Consider the following 19,975-nt stretch of genomic DNA (forward strand, 5'->3'; position numbering starts at 1 on the left):
AAGTGATTCTTAGAAAAAAATAGAGGTTTCAATAATGAGATAAAGGTTAAATGTATTCATTTATATGTATCCTAATTTAGGCAGTACTTCTAAAGGCCTTTTGTTAAGTCTTTAGACCTAAGTATGATGCACTGGGGAAGGCTCTTTCAATATTGTTTGTTTTTCTGACTCCTTTTCTATATGTTTTCTTGACCTCAGGCAATGCAAATTAGCCGTTTTCATCTATCATTCAAGTTAAAATATAGTTGTATCTTAACCTGAATCATTTTCCTGCTAGAGCATTAAATTCTTTTTTATATATTAAATGCCTTCAAAACTTGGTATGTTTACTTTTTTTTCCTATTAGAGGCAAAAATCTAGTACTTAACTGACATTTAGGATCATTGCTTAATTCTGATTTTCTTGGTAACACTTTTACACACTAGAAGCTTAACTCTGAATATGCTCTTTTGTTGAAAAACTTTTTTCATGTTTTGCTTTGTTTGTACCTCACTGCTTAGTCTTGCTGCCTTTTTTTTTTTTTTTTTGAGACAGAGTCTCACTATGTGGTTTAGGCTGGCCTTGAATTTACTGTGCAGCCTGGGCTGGCCTCGAACTTGCCTCAGTTTCCTGAGTGCTGAGATTATAGGCATGTGCTGCCACACCTGGCCTGCCATTCTTTTTCTTTTTTTTTTTTTTTCTTTTCTTTGTGTATGTGGTACTAGGGGTTAAGGCCAGGGCCTTTACACTGAACTACATTCTTAATCTTTTTATCATTATTTTCTGAGACAGGGTCTTACTAAGACACTAAGTTGCCTAGGATGGTCTGTTTGTGATCTTTTGCCTTAGTTTCACAGAGTGCTGAGATTATGCCCAGCCTCTGTTGCCGTTCCTGACCACTGTTTTAGTAATTTACTTTCTATTACATTTAAGAATACTAATAAAAGAAAACAACCAGACATGTAATATGATCAATACCTTAACCACTTTACAGTTTACATGTCACTCAGCAGCACATCCTGAGTGTCTCCCAGATGGGTGTCATTTCAATCAGTAGATACTTTTTTTTTGTACTGGAGATCGAACTCAGGACCTTGCAATTGCCAGGCAGGTGCTTAAACCACTGAGAGAAACACCCTGCCCTTTCTTTTGTCTTCTTTTTCAGACAGGGTTTCACTATGAAGTTCAGGCTGGCCTTGAGTTCTTTTTGTAGCCCAGAATAATCTGGAACTCACAGTGATCCTCCTGCCTCAGCCTCCCAAGTGCTGGGATTACAGGCATGTGCCACCATGCCCTTTTTTGATGCTTTTGAGGCAGGGTCTCACTATGCTGTTGAAGCTGGCCTTGAGCTCATTTTGTGGCCCAGGCTGATCTTGAACTCGAAATGGTCCTCTTGCCTTAGCCTCCTGAGTGCTGGGATTACAGGCATGTGCCACCCATGCTAGGCCTACAACCAGTAGATTGTTGTATTAAATAAATTTGGTGAAATTGTCATTTTAATATTTCCTCTTATCTCAAAAAATTAACAGAAAATCATGCAGCTTTTGGTCACCCTATATTTAAATAATTGGACTACTAAGTGGTTAAGCTGTCATCAAGTCAGACATCTTGATACCATTGTGAAAGAGTGCAAGCACTTTAATCTCTCATTAATGAAAGTTAAAAGCCATCAGTGTTGTTACATTATCATTATTATAGATTTATTTTGGGGAATCTTTTGGGACAAGTTGTGACTATACAGTATAGGATAGCCTTCAACTCATGGACATCCCTCTGCCTCAGCCTCCCAAGTATGTCATCATGCCTGGCAGTATATATTTCAAAAGTTTTATTGTTCCTATCCTAAAAATTATGAATATTTTAAAAATCCCTGGTTCACACTTGTGCCAAATAGCCGTTAAACTATCTTCATACGCTAAAAGTTTTCAAAACATTGCTGTAGGAGCCACTGACAACATAGAAACTGGGAAATAATATGTTTAGATTGTGTTCTATATATATTTAGATTGTGATGTCTAGCATGTGTTCTAGAAACATAACTCTGCTTGCCCCCAAACATTAACTCTATTATGTTTTTATCTTAGGATGCATTAAAAGGTGAATAGCCTTTTGTCTTTTGTTTATAATATATCAATGTAGTAGAAATACATATTTGTAATAATAGACTTACATTGAGCAATCTGTATAATGAACATACAGTATGCTAGAGTTTCTAATTTTGGCAGAGGATGGAGGATAGAAAACAAAAGAAATATAGCATGCCAGATTCTGAATACCAGTACTTCATTTTCTCATTTTAGTATGAAAACCAGCTCTCTAGTATTCAAAGTAACTTTATAAGGAATAAAAATATCTTTCCCCAAGAAGTGCTGATGAAGCATTTGAGACAAATCTGAACTTTCATTAGAAGTTATTAACATGGATCCAGCTACACAATATGTAGAACTACACTTTTTTGGAGACACAGTCTTACTATGCAAATCAGATGGTCTTGAACTCGCTATGTAGCCCGGGCTGGTCTTCAACTCATGGTGATCCTTCTGTCTCAGCCTTTCAAGTGCTAGGATTACAGGCATGGACTACCATATCCTGCTAAAACTATATATGCTTTTAAGAATAAAAAAGTAATATATTTTCTAAATATAGCTTGGTGGAATGTGAAATAATCCTGACAAGATGAAGCTTATTAGATAATGTAAGAAAGAATTGGGGGTGTAGATCAGTGTTAGAGCATTTGCCTAGAGTGTGTCAAGTGCCTCTCCTATACTGCAAAAAAAAAAAAAAGGACACTGTAAGTGAATTCCATAGTGGGGTTCAGATAGTACACATAAAATACTGCTTACTGCTTAATAGCTGGGCATGGTAGCGCCATCCTATAATTGCAGCATCCAAGTTCAAAGCCAGTCAGGTCTACATTGTGAGTTCAAGACCAGCCTGAACTACATAGTAAGACCCTACCTAAAAAAAATGATTTAATAAAAGGTAGCAACGAAAAGAGCCTTGTGGGGTTGGGTGTGTAACCCTCTTTTAATGTGATATGCATAATTTTCTAAAAGCTTAAATGTATGAGATTGTCACACTCAATGTATCACTGTATGTATTGCTTTTTAGAGTATTGTCACTTGTTTCTACTTAATATCAATTTACCAATTTAAATTTTCATTAATGCCATATTAGTTTATCAAGAGAGTGAGATATAATAATTAACCATGGACTGAAAATGTACAGGTTTCATGTAATGCCTCACATTTCATAAGGATTTGTGGAATTAAGGTTTTAGAATTATTGAGCTTTAGACTGATGAGAGCTGGGCATGGTGGTGCACACCTATAATCCTAGCACTTGGAAGTTGAGGCAGGATGATTGCTGCAAGTTAGGAGCCTGGGCTAACAAAGTGAGTTCAAGGCCAGTCTAAACAACATAGTGAAACCCTTTCTCAAAAAGCCAAAAAAAAAAACCAATGAAAGTAATAATATTTCGAAGCCCTATGTGTATGGTTTGATTATTGGAGTGCACAGGACTGAGTTAATGTTTACCAGTGGCTATTCTGCTGACTCAGTTAGGAAACTGGGAGATGGCAATTTTATTCTTTTCTTACTGGAATGATGTTATTGCACAATTAATTAAGACCTGTCTAAAAATAGTCTTCATAATAGGGCCAGGAAAGGGTAAGCCTTTCAAATAATGGAAATATAGTGAATGTATTATCAGGGCTGCAGTAGCTACTTATACCCAGTTTGGATGAACAGAGTTGATTTAGCTTTTGGAGAAGAACACTACTACTAAGAAACAATTCATTGTCTTGATTGTATTCTGAAATTTCAAAGTGAGTAGGAGCAATTAAAGTGCTGATCTTGTATGGTAAGTTCAAATACAATTCAGTTTTTCACATTTTTCTTTTTAAAAATGTGTTACTGGGGATGGGGATTTAGCTCAGTGGCATAAGCGCCTGCCTTGCAAGTGTGTGGTCGTGAGTTCGTTCCCTGGTACCTATAGAAAAGAAAAAGAGAAAAAAATGTGTTACTGGGAATTGAACCCAGGGCCTTGCATTACTAAGCATGTGCTGTGCCACTAAGCTGTATCCTGAGCCTCAACATAACCCTTTTTTTTAAAAAAAAAAAAAGGTGGGATCTAACTAGTTCTCAGGCTGGCCTTGAATTCCTGGGCTTGTGATCTCTTGCCCTAGCCTCCCGTTTAGCTAAAATATACAGGCATTTGACCTCACATTTTCCTTTAGTTATAGTTTATACATAGAAAGTGAGACACATATGATGTATATACTTTAAAGAATAATTTTAAGCTGGGGATATAGCTCAGCGGTTCAAGTGCTTGCCTGGTAAGCATGAAGTCATGAGTTTGACTCCTGGTACTAAAAAAAAACTTTTTTTAAATGGTCACACAGGTGACCACTGGTCAGATCATGACAAATGATCAGCATTCTGAAAACTCCCCCTCTGCCATGCTCTTCTCCTAGTGAACTTCCTCTAGGTAGCATTTGTCATTTTCTTCCTTCTCTTTATAATGCAAGCATTTGTATATGAAAATGGTATAATTTAAGTGTGTGCCTATTTTTGAAGTTATAGGAATAGATTTGTAATGTTACGTGCTCTTTGTGCCTGCAGTCTTTTATTCAGCATTGTTTGTGATCTTTTTATCCATGCTACTACTATACAGTGCACTTTAAAAAGCCTTTTCTGTAGTATCCTCCCTACCTTTTTCCTTTTTTTAAAATTTTGAACGCCTGTAACTCAAAATGCTTTTAGGCATTTCTACATTGCCTTCTCAGACTTTCTGCTAAATGAGGTCTGAAGAGTGAAACTTGTCTGGAGCCCAGTTTTCTAAAGTGACTTTAATTTGGTGGCTTTTATTTAGATGAGACTACATCTTTAAGGCGTCTGTGCTTGGTTAAAAATCTTCCTTTTTGCAAGGCTGGTCCAAGGGTTTGGTCACGTGATCACAATAGTGACATCACACTCTGACCGCCGGGAGCACTGGTGACTCTTTAGGTGGCGTTTGTTGCTGTGAAAGGCAGACAACGCAGCAAGTGCCCTCCTAAAGTGCCCCAGAGCGGAGCTCCTTCTGTTAAAGCGCCTTCAACCTAAATGACCAAATGTGGGCTGTGAAGGTTATTTCTTCTTTGAGACAGGAAAAAAGAAAACTGTGATTGAAGGTAAGCGGGCTTGAGCCTGACCTAGGATTGAAACGTGCCCCTGGGAGTAAGAGATCTGCAGAATCCCAAGCAATCTGTAGTAGGATTCTAATCACTGCCCGCCCTTTCTAGGGCCTAACAATTGCGTCTCTAACAGGAGACGGATGACAAAGGAGGATGGATGATGCGGTGCTCATGTTACCTAGTGATGTAATAGGATTCTTTCTTTCCTGCCAGGATGCTGTTGCAGGTCCTCATTTTGCCTTAAGATTTTTAAATCTGGGGGCCTCATTTGGTATTTAATGTAACATTAGGTAGCTATTAAAGGCTTTTAAAAATGAGCTTCACAATGTTTTTTCTTCCTGATAAAAGAACTTTTAAACCAGAGTAAATTCAAAGGAAGCATTAACCTGCCTTTAAAAAAAAACTCAGTTTCTGGTTGTTTGGTGTCCTCTGTTCATCTCAGCACTGGATTTGAGAACTCAAACAACTTGGTTCTCCCACCCCCATAATTTACTCTCTTTCTCTTTTTGTACTTCTATCTTAACTGGATTTCCTCCTCCATGCTCTCCAAATACCAGCTTTCATCTTTATCAGTGTGACACTGACATGATAGACAATGCTAGGTTGTGATTCAGCAGCCATTCATTTTATAGCCAGGTACAGGTGAAGATATGGAAAGGACTTTGTTTTGGGGTTTTAAGATTAACTTGCTCACCTCTTGCTTGCCATCTACCTGGCCCACCCCCACTTTCCAGATAATTTGGACTCTGTTGAGCTTTTCCTGTCAAATGTGTATGTTGCTTCTAAAAGTATGCTAAATTAGGTATTTGGAAGATTTACAATTGGCAAACCACTTATGGCTTGGTGTATTCATTAAACTTACCCCGTGGGAGTGCTGAAGGTATCTGGTAGGAGTTTCTTTACTTTTTCTTTTTCTCTCTCTTTTTCTCTTTTTCTTTCTTTCTTTTTTTTTTTTTTTTTTTTTGGTCTTTTTGAGACAGAGTTAGTTTCGCTATGTACTTCAGACTGGCCTGGACTCACTGTATAGCCCAGGATGGCCTCGAACTCGTAGTAATCCTCCTGCCTCAGGCTCCCAAGTGCTGTGATTACAGGCATGTACCACCATGCCTGGATGGTAGCAGTTTCTAGTAGAGGCGGGCATACAAATGGAGGAGAGGAAGTTGACTGAGACCCACTTGGGGCCTTTTTTGCAGAGGATTTCATTATCTGGTCGAGGCTTTGTCCCTGCTGAAGCTGGTGCTGCAAGTGTGAGCTTTGACTGGGTGAATTACATGATGGCATTACTTTGTACCCCCTGTTTTTTGCATAAATTCCTCAATATTGTTTTACATTTATGTTTAATAGCAGTATTGTCCTATTGGATGGTACTGCCCAAATATTTTGAATGAGTTTGTTAAGCAATACTAACCGCATATGAGTACAACTGCTTGGTTTAAATACTTATCTCATCCCTGCTGTTCATCAAACACATTTTGGTTCAGCTGGTATTACTGAGTGTTGGGTATGTATTAAGACACTGTGGAGGAGACAGTGATGAATCAGAAATAAAACTACCAACATAGAGCTTGTAGTCTAGAAAGAAAGATAAAGCATATGCGTAAGTAATTATAAAGGGAGTGCTAAAAGTCAAGCAGATAAAGGACCATGGTAGGTGGGCAAATGGATGCTTTTTCTAGTAGAAGGATTAGAGAAGGATATATCATCATTGAGTCATATACTGTTCTCCTAATCTACATATAAATTGCAGACTGTTTGACATACATGGAAAATTTCTACAAGCCCATTATATTAGGAATCAAAGTGTTCTACCTATTTAAGAGAAATTATTACATTCCAGCCAGCTTAACACTGGAAGAGACCAAGATGCTTCCTTTGGAGTTCCTACTTGGGCAAATGCTGCCTTCTAGGATTGAATTGCTGTCTTATTAATGTAAAATGATTTCAGATGTGATATGCCTGCAATAACCTTGACTCTTTTGTTCCTGTTCCTTAAACCATTAATGTGAGTTACTCCAAGCTTCTTTGGTTGCCTGTTCCATAAACTGTTTCCTTTTGCACATCAGCTTGCTTCATTTCTCTCTGTAATATTACTCCTATCTGTGTCTTTTCATTCTCACTGCCTTTAGCTACTCATTGGCTAGTCGTTTGAGGTTAGACCACAGAAATCTCTGAATGTGATGGATGTCCCCACCGGGTGATTATATATTTTATTAGTACACCCTAACTGTAGTCATCTGATAGTTTATGGGCTTACCTGTTAGAGTTTAGAAAGTTTGTATTAAAAATGTTGCATGTGGCCTGGAGATATAGTTTAGTAGCACAGTGCCTGCCTGGCAAGCACAAGGTCCCGAGTTCAATCCCTGGTAACGGGAAAAAAATGCTGACTGTCAGAAGTACTCATGTCTATTTCCTGTTTAATACAGGGAACAAGTTCTATAATAGTGGAGGAATAGCTTCTTCAAATAGGATCATGGATTTTTTGGAGGAACCGATTCCTGGTGTAGGGACCTATGATGATTTCAACACAATTGACTGGGTGAGAGAGAAGTCTCGAGACCGGGATAGGCACCGGGAGGTAAGACAAAAGATAACTGTGTATTGTGATTGTGATTATTTATCTTCCCATAGTATGTGGTTGAAAAAGATTCTTATGGTCCTGGCTTGCTTCTTGGTGACTTCTTGTTTTCTTCCCCTGCAAACTGTGAATGGTACTCCATTCTGTCTCTTGTGCAACCATAAAGTCCAATTAATTTATGTATTCAACTCTAGTTAAACTGAAACACCAATTAAATTCAGATTAAGGACATTAATGTGGTAGGTAATAGAAGATACCTACATGGTAATAGATGGTACCTATGCTTTGGTGCAAGTTCTTTTGAATTTGGTAAGAGACTTTCCCCACTTGTCTCTTTTCAAAGTGCCTTGAAAACTTCTCAGAGTGGTCTTCCAAGGTTATTTTGAACTTGTTGCCTTGTACTATTTCAATTAGGAAATCACAATTTCTAGTTTGTTTAAGGGCCACGATGCAGAGCTTATTAAGAAGACGTGCCCAGCTCCAGCCAGCCTAGAGATTCTCAGTAGGTAATGCTCTAGCAAGTCTTTTTTTCAGGCCACAGCAGTGGTAATATTTTTTTTCCTTACTATTGCTGCTTGCACTCCGAATTTAAAATTTGATTGTTAAGCTGAATCCATTGTCTCCTTTCTTCATGATTTCCTCCTCTTAAAGCCAAGCAAACTTCCTGAGCATTTAGGTGAAATTATTTTTTTTAAAACATTTTAAAACAAAACAAAAAAGACTAAAAACAATGCTAAAAAATTTCAAATCAACACAGTATATTAACAGTGGTTATTATTGTGTATTGTTATCTTCAAAATAGTTACTTAGATTATAAGAAAAAGGCATGAAAAGTGATTGAATAAAGTGATTGGACAATGAAAGCACAAACTTTTTTGATGAACTAACAGATCAGTAGTGTGATTATCTATCTTGTATGTATGTATGTGTGTGTGTGTATATATATATATATATATATATATATATATATATATAATCTTTCCCCTTCTTTCTTTTCTCCTTTCTCCACTCCCAGTTGTTCTTACCTTTTGAGTAATTTCTTCTCCTTTCACTTTCACAAAATCTATTGTACATTTTGGGTCTTATTTACTCTTTCAGTTTTTTACACTAAGGAGACAATACAGTATTCACACTTGTGAGTATGATTTATTTCAATTATGAGTATGGTCTCAAGTTGTATCCATTTACCTATAAGAGTTTTAAGTTTGTCCTTCTTTATAGTTGACTAGTACTCCATTGTATAAAAATGCCACATTTTTTTTTATCCACTCCTCAGTTGATGGGCATTTGGGTGGTTTCCAAGATTTGGCCACTACACATTTTTGTTGCAATAAACACGGGTGCACATATATCACTGTGGTATGATGCTTTCAATTCTGGAAAATATCAGGAGAGGACTATCTGGGTTGAATGGGACTTTCAAACCTAGTTTGAAGTTCACTTTTCTTGCTCTTTTTCTTTTTTCTTAATTTGATGTTTGGGGATAGAACCCAGGGCCTCACACATGCTAAATAAGTGTTCTAATACTGAACTACACCCCCAGCCCTTGATTTTTCATTCTTCAGTCTTTCCTAGCTCCTGACCAGTTTTCTCAAAAGCACCTGAACCTGAGAGTCAGCTTGTCCTGGGTTTAGTTTTTGAGAAATTCCTACTTAATCTTTGGAACTGTAGTCATTGCATTGAGTTGACTTATAACTACACAAAAGGATGTTCTCTAATTTCTTTTATGTTTTTTTTAAGATTTTTGTAATATACTTATATTCTATCAGATGCAGGCTTTAGAACTGAGACTTTTCTGGCTTTAGAATTTCTGCTTTTGGAGTTTGTCATCCATTATATATTCAACATGTTATTCAAATTAAGAGAGTCATCTGTGTATGACAAGGTACATTTCTCATTAATGGTTGCATTTGAGATATATGATGCCAGTTAATAATCCAAAACCAATTAAAGTATATTTATAATTTGGTCCACAGAGACTTTTTAATATCAACTCTTCATTAACTGAAAAGAAATAATGTCACAGGGAGAAATGTAGTCTCATATGTTTTCAAACATTGAAATTGGAAACTTATAGTCATAGTTCAGAATGTGTTTTAAAACTCTTTTTGAATTTTTCATAATTTACTATGCATTTATGTTGTTGCAGAAAAAGATGGGGTAGCTACACCTGTTTCGAGAGTAAATAGTGGTACAGAGAAGGGCACAGCTATGCAACTGTAAGAATGTTGGTGGTAAAAATGTGGACACTTGAATGGTTAAATTAATAAGGGTCAGATCTAAAGGTAAAAGGTCCTGTATCTCTGGCTCAAGGTATCTACTACCTTGAAGATTTATGAAAATGAAAAAAAAGTATTGGTGATACAACTTAGTATCTGTGACTCATGTAGGTATTTAGTGGGATCAAGTTTTGGAATTTGTTTGACTTGAACCACCACCCTAGGAAGTTAATTTTAAATTGTCCTTTCATTATGCAGATAAGCCTGTGTTTGCTTATTCTTTGTAAGACAATCAGAATATTTTCTGGGATTCAAGTGACTATCTTTTGGACGGAAGAGAGAGACCCCTACAATGAACAAGAAAGGTTGACAGCTGCAAGAAATTAACAACTAAATAAGGAAATCCCAAATAAGGTCCTTAGGAACTTTACAAACTGTGGATAAGGCATGTCCAACCTACAGCTTTCAGGCTACTTGTCCCTTTTAAAAAATATTATAATAACAGATGTAAAAAAGAAGTTTTGTTATTTATGTATATTATATTACATATTTATAATATATGTATTTGTAATATATATTACATTATATATTCTAAATGTGTCCCAAGACAATCTTTGCATTCAGTGTGACCCAGGTAGACCAGGTGTGCATTGCGCATGTCTGCTGTACATGAAGGTAGACTTTAGTAAGAGTCAAAACTGCTGAATTTGGTTGAGCTAAAGATTGTGTAAGGAGTAACTTTCAGCTGGTCTCTGTTCCCAGGTGATTTGTCATTGTATTTGTTTACTGAATAATGTTGAGATAAAAGAAAAATATATGGAGAGTGTACTGATTTTTTTTTTCATTTTCCCCTAGATTACCAATAGAAGCAAAGAATCTACGTGGGCCTTAATTCACAGTGTGAGTGATGCTTTTTCTGGCTGGTTGTTGATGCTCCTTATTGGACTTTTATCAGGTATAGTAAACTATATTAGCTTTCACAACAAATCTCCAGAAATTGTGCCATACGTCTCTCTTAAGTTATGAACTAGGTGGACCAATCTTTTCCCACCTGAAATGAATTGCTGGTGAGCCTCTTGAATGCTGAATTTCTAACCTGTAAAGGAGTAGTAACACCTGCAAATCACCTTCCTTAAATAAATATTAGCACTGAGGTATTGTATCCATTGTAAGGGATGTCAGCTACGCCTTACAGGGCTTGTCTTTGGAAAGAAACTTTCTTTTGGAGACAATCAAGATTTTTTTAATGCACATTCTAAATGGGGTCTAGGAGAAAAGATGCAGAAGAGCACTTCCTGAGACATTTTGTGGCTGTTTTTCAGGCTTTTTCTACTCTCTTATTTGATAGTATAGAAAGGCATGTCAATTATGTCGGTGCTCACAAGAAACTTATCATTCCTTCTCCCATGATGGCTGAGGTTGGGACAGTACCACCTATTTCTTTTTCTTTTTTACTATTCTAAATAATTTCTTATTCAAAATGCTTGGAATTAGAGGTGTTTCAGATTTCAGATTTTTAAAATTTTGGAATATTTTCATATATATCTATACAGATATATGTATATACATATATATAGATGTATATGTATATGTGTATCTATCTATCTGCCTATCTATCTATCTATCTATCTATATATATATACCTGTATGTATATACAGAACCAAGGATACCAGGCAAGAGATGCCAAGGGGTAGGTCCTTAAGAGAGAGAAAGATCTGGAATCTTGAGCTGAAACAGGAGTTAGGTGGGAAAGTTGGAGGATATGGCATAAGATGACAGATAATGGCACAGACTATAGTTTTAGGCACTTGTGCTACTTGCCATTGCAGTTTTGTGGTTTTGGTCAGATTTCTTAACCTCTGGAAGCTTTGGTTTACTGATCTGTCAAATGGAGATAATAAAAGTAGCTATATTAAAAGTTTTCTATGAGGATTAAATGCAATGTAGCATTTAGCATAGTGCCCAGTTGTTAATGCTGCTGCTGAGTTAGGGATAGTAGTCTATGAGCCATGATGTAGAAAATGACTACAGCAAATACCGAGTGGCTTACCTATAGCCTAGGGCAGAGATGGCGAATCCTTTTAGAGCTTTCAGTGATAACAGCTGTGGAATGTGTGCCTTAGGGAAAAGGTTGGCAAATTTTTCTCTGTACAGGGGCTAGATAGTACATATTTTAGGATTTATGGGCCAAAAAGTCTCTGTAGCACCTACTATAACTCTTCTGATGGGTGCAAAATTCGCCATAGACCCTAGGTAAACAAATGAGCCTGGCTGCCACCAGGACATCATTATATACAAATACAGGAGTAGGCAGGGGTTAGGCTTTGGGTTGTAGTTTGCCAAACCATAACCTAGGGTTTTAACTTTGTCCCTTCTGGCTCGTTCAGGACAGAGGAGGTGATCAGTTTGGAGCTGGCCAATAACAGACTGAGTGGTCTTTAATGCCAAGTATTGCAGAGAAGCTGATGAAAAGAAAGATGGGGGAGAAAAGTTATACAATTTACCAGTTAGGAGTGTAACGGTGACCTGAAAAATCATCTCAGAGAAATATTAAGAGATGGGTATTAATGAAAGGTAGCCAGTGTTGAAGTTCTAGTAATGATTGGAAAGGGAAGAGGGACAAAATTTGAAATGGTAACAGGGACAAAGGACAGCATTTTATATTTTGGGGCAAAGAAATTTCTGTCACCAGAGAAGAAAGAGCCAATTAGGAGAAGGAGAGGAGGCAGAGGCAGAAGGGAAGACAAGAGTGAGGGTAGTAGTATTAGATAAAATAAGATATACATGCGTGAGACAACCAGGGATTGAGGCAAACTATACAACAGCATGTTAATTGTCTACGTCCAGCTAGTAAGTACAGTAAGAGTTAAAAGAAGAGAAGGATAGGGGTCTGTAGCATTTGAAAGGTGTCAAGCAGTGCGCTGGATTTGCCTACATTACTCCAACAGGTAAATAACCTGTGCTAACACTTAGCACCTACCAAAGCATGCACACAACATAGCCATCTCCTGCTTGGATGTAGGTATAGCATCAACATTTTAATGTATTTCTTGTCACTAGGTGGTCAGTGAATGTTTTTCTTTCCCTCAATAGAAGCAGTGGGTCTGAATGCAGGAACAGGCTGAGAATTCAGGGTCTATGAGTTTTACGATGTCTTTACTATTTCCAAAATCATGATTCTGGGCCATTTAGTTTCCCCTTGCCAAAATTTCTTCACCACAATGACAGAAATGGCAAGAAGGTTAGAATCTAAAATAATGAAACTATCGTATCCCTACCAGTCTACCAGCCTAGTGCCTATGTCCCTGTTTATTCCTTCTTAGTTTTCTTTGATGAATGTTCTATGTGTTATACCACTTGTTCCTTCTCACTGAGAAACAATCACAACATTCACGTTCTAGGTTCAAGAGGCTTCAACATGTGTCAAGCTTTTCTAACTTTCCATGCACATTAGTTTGTACTTCTTTTCAGTTTTATTATATAATTTGTTAGTACATGTTTGTAAAAAACAATGATTATATTCATCATGGGGAATTTGTACATACTACACCTTAATTCTTTTTGTCCCCTTTTGTCATCTCTCCCTGCTCCCTCCAACTTTTGATTCCCCTCCTATTTGAAAAAGAACTATTTCCATTTTTTCTTTGATTATCTTTTTTTTAGAGTCCCTTTTCCTTCCTTTCCTATGCTATCTCTTATCCCCTTCCCATTTGAAAAAGATCCCCTTTCTTATTATCTATCCATTTGTTCTTTTATAGCCACAATCCCCTTGGCCTAGAATACCTTCCTCCTGTGACACAATGGTCCTTGTTCGTGGAGCAAACCCCTGTTGTCCAGGCTTATACTCTCATTAATGTTTATCAGCGCTCCTCCCGAGGTATCTAAAATAAATAGCATAGAATTCCCAGGTATGGGAAATTCATGTTTTCTCAACTTGGAATGTACAAGGAGAATAAACTAATCTAAAATAAGCCTTACTATCTCTGTGGATTAGTATTCATAAACTCTTTAAGACAAAGCAGTGTCTTTGCCGTGTAAATTCAGTTTAAAAACAAAACTTCTAGCCCCTCATTTCCAACCAGTTTATCATTTTTTGTTTTTGTTTTTTTTTTTTTTTTGAGATAGGGGTTCACCACATAGTTTAGTCCTTAGCGTGTAGCCTAGGCTGGACTTAACACTCACAGTGATCCTCCTGCCACAGCCTCCCAAGTGCTGGGATCTCAGGCTTGTGTCACCATACTCAGCTCCACCCAGTGATTTTGTTTTTCTCTTAAGTGTCTCCTGTATATTAATTCTGTAGATAGCAAGGTTTAATGAAGAGAGAACAGATAAAAATCAAGCAAATAGATAATCAGAGAGAAGTGACAGATGGAATGGAAACATATGTTTGTCCTTTTATTAAATTCTTTTTCTCTCATTTTTGCTGATAAAGATTACTCTGATTATTGCAAAGAATAGTTTCATAAATAGAATTTAACTCTGGCCTCCCCTTCTCCCTAAACCAGGTTCCTTAGCTGGTCTGATAGACATCTCTGCACACTGGATGACTGACTTAAAAGAAGGTATATGCACAGAGGGGTTCTGGTTCAACCATGAACACTGTTGCTGGAACTCTCAGCAGGTCACATTTGAAGACAGAGACAAGTGTCCAGAGTGGAATAGTTGGTCCCAGCTTATCATCAACATGGATGAGGTAACCTGTAATGGTGATTACTAAACCACTGAATTTTATTACATTTATTTAATGTCTTATACAACACTCGTGACGGTTGTGGAATCTTCCCCTACTTTCCTTTTCACAAAAAGGGAACCCATGCCAGCTGCATTTTTCTGTGGTTTGTGTAGTCCTATTTCCTTCTCTTCTTATATGTAGACTCTTCGTTGCTTACCTTTAAAATTTCAGTTTGTTTTAAATAAGCCTGGTGGTTCTTAGTTGTTCATAGAATGTTACTGGATTTATCGTTCCTTAATAATTTCAATAGTGATATAGGTGAAAGGAATTCTCAACCTACCATACGTCTTTTATGAGTTCGTGTTCTCTAAAATTGAAGAATGAATTTTAGGAACAGTGGAGGTTAAGGGCAGAAATATTTATTGAGAGAAAGAAAGCATCTGTCTAAGAGAGGGAGACAGAAGGGGTTCAGAGTGGGTTGCCAAAGATTCTGTATTTTCTAGAGATTTTTATAGAGTTAAACCATGAGATAAGGAGGGTTTAAAATGGGGAAAACTGGGAACTTGCAAGGCAAATGAGCATGAGGTGGGACAGAGTTATGGTCAATCAATAAGTTTAATTGTTCAGGTAAAATTGACAAAATCAGGGACATATAGGGAATGAGTCAAGTAGCAAGTGAGCATTCTTTACACATCAGTGACTCTTCCTGTAGAGGGTTGGGATGCTGACTGCTGGCTTCTCAAGATGATCCATACCTAATCCCTACTGTTTATACCTAGGGTATGGTTGCATTTGTTTTGCTTTTTGTCTTGAGATCTGGTGCACAGCAAGAGGTGTGTGTCTCCTCCAAGGTCACAAGACATTTGGTCCTCTGTGCTGGCTTCTTGGAGGGCCCAGCCCTGTCTGATTGCCTATAATATTTCTAACGAGCTTAGCTGCCTGTAACAATAGGAATGTCAGAGGCACTTGACAGATAAACTGGAATTTCTAACAAAAGATACAATGGGTTAAAGGTGTTTATTATATACATACCAAAGGTGATTTGTTCTGAGCATTGCATTAGAGTATTTTTTAAATTACCATAAATTCCACATTAAAAGAACAGAAACTCAGGAATAAAATTACTTCCAATCTCATCGTGTAATCAAATATACTTTCATTGTCACCTAGCGTGTTCATTAATGCAAAAGTAAATGTTTTTCAGTTCTTTTCCTTCCTCTTACTACTTTATTACATGTCAGAACTCTCCCACTGAAAATAAAAGTGCACAAAACAAAAAGTCACCCAATTCTACTCTGGCTTCTATAAGGGGGATCAGAGTAGGATATAGATTTGGATTCATTATTTTTTTTTTAAAAATTAACATATATATGTATGTTTTGTTGTTATATATTATATATATGTTTGTTTTGTTGTTTTGAGACAGTACATCATGTGTTCAGCTTGACCTTGAACTCACTATGTAGCCCAGGTTGGCCTTGAATTTGCAGTGATCCTCTTGCATCAGCTTCCTGAATGCTGGGCTTATAGGTGTGCATCACCACACCTGGCTGGATTCTGTTTTTTTAAAAACTGTTCACATAGAGATAGTAAGTAGAATAGTGGTCATTAGAGGCTGGGAAATATAGGTGGAAAAGAGAAAAGAAAGAGATTAGATAAAAGGTTTCAAATATAGTTAAGACAGGAAGAATAAGTTTCAGTGTTCAACAGCATAGCAGGGTGACTATCAATTTGTGTATCTATAAAAAACTAGAAGAGAGGCACTTGAAGGTTCCAAACAAAAAGGCATGCTAAATATTTAAGGAAATAAAAGTGCTATTCATCTTGATTTGATCACTACACATGATATATGATAAACTTATCATATTGTACCCCATAAATACACATAATTATTATGTGCCAATTAAAAATAAATTAAAAACTTTCATTACTCACGTTAGTTCCCAAACAACTTAGGGTGGTGTACACACACACACACACACACACACACTCATCCACTCACACAAAATTGGTCAAGGGGAAAGGAGGATAGAAACATTATAAAGTCAGAAACAGAGTTCATGTATACATGCGACTATACATATACATATTGATTCAGTGCAAGGGTTCAGCTAAAAGGTAGATAGTGTATATGGTGCATGTTTGTGAGGGTTTAGGTCTGTGCTTCCCAAACTGGGGTATGGTCAGTGTGCCCTGGGACAAGTAAAACTGCAAGATGAATATTACATGCTTTTCTAGAGCATCAGATATTCTATTTGGAGGAAACTTTTTTAAACAGTCATTAAAAATGGAATATAAAATTTCCATGTTTGTGGAAAAAAAACCCAAGTTGTCTGTTTTAGCTCTGTTATCAGGTAACTACTGCCCTTTACCTTGATGTCTTTTTTTTTTTTTTTTTTTTTTGTCTTTTTCATTTTTATCGGTACCGGGGATTGAACTCACGACCGCCTGCTTGCAAGGCAGGTGCTTATGCTGCCGAGCTAAATCCCCAGCCCCTTACCCTGATGTCTTTTATTTATTCTCCTATATTAGGAGAAACTGGTATAGAAAAGTTTGAAAATCCTAGAACTTAGGGTGAGTGAGTGTGCATCTGTGCAGGTGTGAATGTATGTAGGTGTTACTTGCTTTTTAAAAGTAGTTATACATTCATAGGAAGTGTTAAAACAACATGCAAGACAGTTCCCTGTACCTTTCACTCAGCCTTTCTCAGGAAAATACAGGAAATTAACATGGCTATAATACACAAGCCCTATTTCCCCAGACCTTGCCTGGGAAAAGTCTTCCACATCTTGAGAAGCCTTCTCTTGCCAAGAATTTTGCTTCTTGTTTTCTGCCTTTGGCTAATTTTTCTTACTTTCTCTTTTGCTCTCTTTTCTCTGTTTATTACCTCTGGAATCTTTTTACTCCAAGGTACATTTGAAATGTAGAGAGAGAGCAGTTGTCTGTGTCTTTGAGGAACTAAAATCATAGAAAACCTGTGTAAAACTTATAGCTCATAAAAAATACTGAGTGTTCTGGTTCTTCTTGTCTAGGTCAGAGAATCGAATAGTGTTTTCAAAAATGAAAAATTAATCTAGGTGTGGTGATACATGCCTATAATCCCAGCATTTAAGAGGCTGAGGCAGGAGGATTGCTGTAAGTTTGCGGTCAGTTTGAACTATAGAGGTGAGACCTTGTCTCAAAAAATCAAAAAAAAAAAAAAAAAAAACCAAAGTTATTATTTCTATTATTATTCTTGTTAGGTGGTACTAAGGATTGAACATGGCTTTTACACTGTGCTATATCTGCAGCCTATCCCCACCTTTAATTTTGAGTAACTTTGTTAGATTACTCAAACTGAGCTTGAACGTGTTGTTTTTGTTGTTGTTTGTTTATCGAGACAGCGTCTTGCTATATAGTTCAGGCTGGCCTTGAACTCACTATGAAGCCTAGGCTGGCCTTGAATTTACGAGTTAAAGCTTGAACTTGAGATACTCTTGCCTCAGCTTCTCAGAGTGCTGGGACTACAGGCATGGAAAAGTCTATTGAATTTTCCATTCCATATAATTTGAATGAGTTTGAACTGGTAATATTTTTACCAGTAAGCATAACTTCCTAGCATTCAAAATTGTTTTTTTCAATAAGGTATGGCTATGTACCAGCCCTTTATTGTTGATGAATTTTTGATTAGTGGTCAAAACTAGATATTTTTGTGGCACACTTCATTATTGTAGGGACAGTCTCAAAAATATGTTCTCTCCATTTTAAAAATGGATAAATATGCCTGGGGATATTGCTCAGCAGTAAAATAGTTGCCTACTATGCATGAGACTGGATTCTGTCCTCAGTGCCTGCTTGAAATGGTTATTCCCTTTTGGTTTTTGCAATATCTACCATCATCAGGGCCTAAAAATCTTCTACTCATAACGCTTGTCCCTGCACCTATGGTAGCAAAATTCTCCAAAGATAAAATAATTATATGCACAATCTTTAAGAAAGTTGAATATAAAGAAGGTAGCCTGATGGTTACTAGAGAAAATGCAGAAAAGTAGGCCAAAGCTATGAATTTGCAGTTAGGTGGAATGAAGAAAATCTAAAAATCTAATATACCATACAAAGAATATAGTTAATATTGTATACTGAAAATTTGCTAAGAAAATAGATTTTAGGATCTTACCATACATATTAAAAAAAGTAACTGTGGAAGATGATAGATATGTAAATCTGTAGTAATCATTTTGCTGTATAAATATATATCAACATCAGGACTAGGGGTGTAGCTTAGTGGTAAAGTGTGTGCTTTAGCCTACATGAGGCCCTGGGTTCTATCCTCTGCACCAAAAACAAAAGCAGTATCATGTTGTATATCTTAAACATCTACAACAAACATAGTTTAAAAACACAAAAGACATTTAGAAATTTCAGTCACTATAACTGTCTGTAGGAATTGGACACCAAGATAGGTAGCCAGAGGTGAATGTGATAGGGCTTTTTTTTTTAAATAGAAAAACTTGGATCTGGTTTTCAGTTTCATTGTGCAGCCAGAGTTCAGCCATTGTGGCAGGGGAAGGACGCTGCTAAAACTCTTGGTAAAATTAACACAGAATCTTATATATTTGGTTACAAAAACTAGCAAAGCACTCACATCAAAATTAATTTTGTTTCAGGGTTTTTTGGTTGTTTCTCCACATGCATTATTAAAACACATTGTAAATTTTCTTTGGGCATAGCAGAGCATCTCATTTTCAGCATTAAGTGACCTGACAAGTGTTTCAGTAGTTGTTTTAACTGGACAATCAGGAAAAAAAATTTTGAGCAATTTAATGTTAATCATTGTCTTTCTGACCTTCTGGAAAAATCATTACTCAGAAGAGCTACGTGCCTCAGGATGCCAGTGTAAGCTAAAACAAGCTTCTCTTTTTTTTCCTTGTTCTAGGGAGCCTTTGCCTACATAGTCAACTATTTCATGTACGTCCTCTGGGCTCTTTTATTTGCCTTCCTTGCTGTATCTCTTGTTAAGGTGTTTGCACCTTATGCCTGTGGGTCTGGAATCCCTGAGGTAAGTCTATTATTAAATGGTTTCCAAATGTTTATAATACTAATCTTTTTGTTAAAACATTTTAATATATATTCTAGCATATACCAAAATGTGTTTTGTAGTGCTGGGTCTTTGCACTGAGCTATATCCCCAACACTTTTTAGAATTTTATTTTGAGACAGAGTGTCTCTAAGTTTCCCAGGCTGGTTTTGAACTTGCTGTCTTTCTGCCCCAGGCTCTCAAGTCACTGAATTTCCAGGAGTACAGCACTATGCCTGCAAGTTTGATGAATATTAAATAGATTTAGATAAGTTGGATGTCATGTGCCTATACTCCTAG

The 19,975-nt window shown here is 36.8% G+C and overlaps 1 protein-coding gene across 5 annotated transcripts in view; it reads left to right on the plus strand.

Annotated features, from left to right (window-relative positions):
* The window catches only part of Clcn5 (chloride voltage-gated channel 5), a 186,450-nt gene that overhangs the window by 149,094 nt on the left and 17,381 nt on the right, over positions 1-19,975 (plus strand). For 3 of the 5 annotated variants that reach the window (XM_013144280.3, XM_013144281.3, XM_063245531.1), the window contains 4 exons: positions 7,576-7,727; positions 10,802-10,901; positions 14,453-14,640; positions 19,535-19,657. In XM_013144280.3, coding sequence (XP_012999734.1) covers positions 7,576-7,727; positions 10,802-10,901; positions 14,453-14,640; positions 19,535-19,657 — 563 coding nt within the window. 5 annotated transcript variants of the gene reach the window in all.

Source organism: Cavia porcellus, unplaced genomic scaffold (genome assembly GCF_034190915.1).
Source record: "Cavia porcellus strain 051 isolate PalLab524CR breed Dunkin Hartley unplaced genomic scaffold, mCavPor4.1 scaffold_3, whole genome shotgun sequence".
Classification (NCBI taxonomy): Eukaryota; Metazoa; Chordata; class Mammalia; order Rodentia; family Caviidae; genus Cavia; species Cavia porcellus.